Genomic DNA, 4,013 nt, shown 5'->3' with positions numbered 1-4,013 from the left:
TGGGCTCATGCCCCTTTGACACAGAACAACAATTTGTTGAGTCTTGGTCAGAGTCGACATGTGTAACCGTTGTAGCAAAGCTGTTACCTCTAACTCTGCTGAGCCGGGATTCTGACTGTGACTTGCACTTGTTGTTCCTTTGTCACCAATGAATTACATGCACTTATATTGTATAACTTGCGCGAGATCAGTAAAACAAGACCGACAAAAAATGCAATCATAGGAAGCCAAAGTGAAACGTTCAAAAAACCGTGTGCTCACCAGCAACCAGCACACCTGCCCGTGATCAGCCTCACCTTTATAAAACCTATTCCCTGAATCCATACACCACCTACAGTGCAAGAAATGGCTCTACAATACACATAACCCTGTGATTAATGGGAAGCACATCACAATATAAATGGGCTCTAACAGAGGGTTTATGGACAGATGCACCAAACAATGTTCATCATTTGCATTCAATTTTGTTACTTTAAGACCTTCAGGTGTCGAAATGAGTGACAAACCCAAAGCACAGATTAAATCTCGTCCCGTCAGAGAAAGTGTTTAAAACTCAATCTAGTGGAGTTGAGAAGTTTTCACACATCACGTGACCAGTTGCAGGAACTGAATGAACAAACCGTCCACTGAGCTTCGGCTGCACAGGACAATCGTCTCCCTTCAACACGGAGTTTGTCGCCCCGCAATCTACTAAAAATGGAAAACCATTAAATACCAGCGTTATTTGTGGGGGTTTATGATGAGCAGAATCTGATAATTGTGAATATGTTGCACTCAGACTTTAGTACATTTGTTCATCCTGGAGAGTCACCAGGGAGCTTTGCAGCAGGTTTTTATTGCGAGTAGCAGAAGAAGATCCTCCTGTATTATCAGTGGGTGGAGACGTGTGTGTTAAGGTTTGGTGTGTGCATAATTGTGACGTGTCACTAGATCCGCCTCCAAACCTGCACGGCGACTTCCTGGCATCGGTCTGCAGCAGATGCAATTTATTTAAATTTATAAAATAAATGTATTGATTTATTTTTTGTCAATGAATGTTCTTTTTTAATTATTATTAATATGTATAGCACTTTGGTCAGTGATATCCCTGTTTAAATATAAATAAATGTTACTTTCTTACTACCAGGTCCACGTCTGCGTCACCAGTGTTTAATGATCCACACTAGTTTGTTTGTTACAAACATCACAGAGACACTTTTATGCTCTTAAGGAGACCTGACGTCTCTTTATTGTTGCTCACAAACAAGGATCACACAACAACACTTTTAAGGATTATCTTTCATAATCTTAACAATCCATTTACGTATGTCTCCATTACAGACAATGTGTCCATAATTCTCTTCTTTGTCTTGTCCATCCAGTTTCATAGTTCCAGTATGAACAGCAAACAGAGCGTTTTTGTAAATATATCCAGCACCAGAATCCCCCTAGAACGAGAGACAGAGAGAGAAAACAGCGTGTCAGGTCAGCAACAGTCATTACAAACCACTGATCAACATCTGATGGATTCAAAGACAGTCTGGTACTTACACCACAGGTGTCGCAGCCAACAGGACTCCAGTACACGATCTCTTCATTGGTATCTTTCATAGTGGCCCGTCCATTCACGTTGATGTCGGCACACATGGAAACATCTTTCCCTGAATGAATAAAAAACAAGGATTCGTTTGACAATTCAAATTTTTGTCACCCAGTTTTTTTATGTGTCTGTTTTAACGCAGTAGAAACAACCATCATGTAATAAAGACTCTATGGTTGTGTGACGATGACAGAATCTTTCATTTCAGTGGTTCCTTGTTTCTTTTTAGTCATTAGAAACACAATAACTCGTTTAAGACACAAGTTTATATAAAGTAAAATGATCACACATTTAAAAAATCATATAATATAAAAAGGTTGTCATTTCTAGACTTAAGTGTCTCCTTTTTCCAGTTAAAAGAAGTTTAAAGGCAGTAAATGTTGGTGCTTCATGCAGTTAGAGTTGGATAATGAGCTTTGTTCATTTAGTGTAAATCAAGTCTGTAATGTCTCACCAGTAGTGTCCTCCTCCTTCGTGTGCCGAGCAGGAACGACCATCTTTACAGGTTTTGTGGGGCTTATTTGTTTCAGGACTTTATTGCAGTCAGCTTCAGACACCAAGGGCATAGCAGGCATGCCGGTGTTCACTTTGATCAGCATGATGTCAGCAGTATCGTGTTGATAAGTTTCCGTCGAGGTGATATCTACAGTTGATGCGACGTCCTTACTCTGGAAGTATCTGAAGTAACTGAATATCCAGCCGAGCCTGACAGGTGACCAAGAACACACTCAACATGAGTTAAATCTGAACCAGAATGAAAGTTTACCTTCAGTTTACCAGACTGATCATGATCTAAACACCAACCAGGTTCACCCACAGAGGACACACACACCCTCACCTGCTGCTGCTGCACTGGAGTGAGAAAAGCTCACGGTGGAGGAAAGTTCATGAGTGTTCATGAGTGTCCAACAATGTTCATTTCAAACTACAGTTTGGGAAACTTACCATCCATCATTCTTGCAGTGTTTTGCAGTGATAACCCAGTTCCCGTCAATGACGGTACCAGAACAGATGAAACTGGAGCCAATGACTTGGTTTTTGATCCCCAGGAAAACAAAATGTTTGGTCTCATCAGCGGTGCATGGCCTTCCATCTTTGACTCTCTTCTGGATGTCTCCAAGAGACACACCTGTGGATTAACACACACACACACACACACACACACACACACACACACACACACACACACACAGGTCAGGAACATTGGTGTTTCCAGCTGGGAACGTCTCAAAGAACTGCAGCAGCTGATGAGGAGCCATGAACTCACCTGCCATCAGGAAGAGAGCGAGGACCACACAAGTCTTCATCACGCTGCTGAGACGGTTTTCCTCCAGGAGAAGATGCTCTGGTCAGAACAGAGGGCTGTTTTAAAGTCTTCATATCTCTGTGATCGGCCAATCATCTGCTGACACACTCGTCTCAGGGCTCCATACGGTCAACGCCTCCACATCCCTCCCTGATGACACCATGGATGCTGCTGGAATCCACCGTTGGATGGAGTTCAGATAAATAACCAAATGCAGACAGAAGAACAATCTCTGATAGCAACAGTTTGCATAAAACTAACGTTAACGCTATGGCGTAGCCACAGGTGTGCCGGTGCCAGCCACAGAGACAGCTGGCACACCCAAAAATGTCATGCTTTTTTTTTTGTTTGTTTTGTTACTAACATGTTGTATTCTAAATCTAGGCTATTAGTAAGTAATCATGATGTTCAAAGTAATTCAAAATAAAAGATCTTATTTTCGCATGTAAAAACGTCCGTCAGGCGATGTGTCGCGGGACCTGCAACCTGCTGACCTGACCGTGACCCCTCCCAGCGAGCACCAGTTCTGCTGCTGAATAACAGCCATGATCCATCAACATGCAGGAACACGACTCCTCCAGCACAGGCTAGTGAGGCTACACACACGTGCACGTGTGTGTAGCTAACGCTAACGCTACCAGAAAAAACAGAGTTCCCGGGTTTCAAAAAACCTGGACTTGATTTCCAGCAGAACACAAGTCCCAAAAGCGAGGAAGATGTTTCTCCCTCTCCATCAACAAGCAGGAACACGACTCCCCCGACACAGGCTAGTGAGGCCGGGGATCACAGACCTTTCCACAGTGGACGAGCCTGCATGCAGCCCAAACTGCAAGCTTTCCCAGCCATGCAATTTCTCAGTGGAAAGAGGAGGACTTTTTCTGCTAAATGGTATGCCCGATACAGTTGGTTAGAGTACAGCATTAAACTGGATGCGGTTTTTTTGCCAGTCCCGTCGCTACTTTGGCACAGACGTCAAGGAGGACAGATTCCTAAAAAACAGGAATGAGAGACTGGGGGCATCTAGGTCACTTTTGTGCAAAGCATGAAGCAAGTAATGCTCGTGCTTCTGCTGTGGCCCGACACAAAGGTTACATTGAGATAAAACGAGTTGGAAACTGTGACATCATA

General features: G+C 43.3%; 1 protein-coding gene across 1 annotated transcript; it reads right to left on the bottom strand.

The window, feature by feature from the left end:
- Positions 1–1,182: 1,182 nt before the first annotated feature.
- Positions 1,183–2,900, bottom strand: LOC133422264 (beta-fibrinogenase-like). The gene is made up of 5 exons (XM_061712213.1): positions 2,847–2,900; positions 2,525–2,708; positions 2,034–2,284; positions 1,531–1,640; positions 1,183–1,427 (listed from the first exon to the last, which is right to left on the bottom strand). Exons 1-5 carry the CDS (start codon positions 2,884–2,886, stop codon positions 1,266–1,268), a joined length of 747 nt encoding a protein of 248 aa, XP_061568197.1. The 5' UTR covers positions 2,887–2,900; the 3' UTR covers positions 1,183–1,265.
- Between the last annotated feature and the right edge of the window lie 1,113 nt (positions 2,901–4,013).

The sequence above is a fragment of the Cololabis saira genome, chromosome 21 (genome assembly GCF_033807715.1).
Source record: "Cololabis saira isolate AMF1-May2022 chromosome 21, fColSai1.1, whole genome shotgun sequence".
In the NCBI taxonomy this organism is placed as follows: Eukaryota; Metazoa; Chordata; class Actinopteri; order Beloniformes; family Belonidae; genus Cololabis; species Cololabis saira.
Note: the sequence above shows the minus strand (reverse complement) of the source record. Positions and strands in the feature narration are given on the sequence as shown.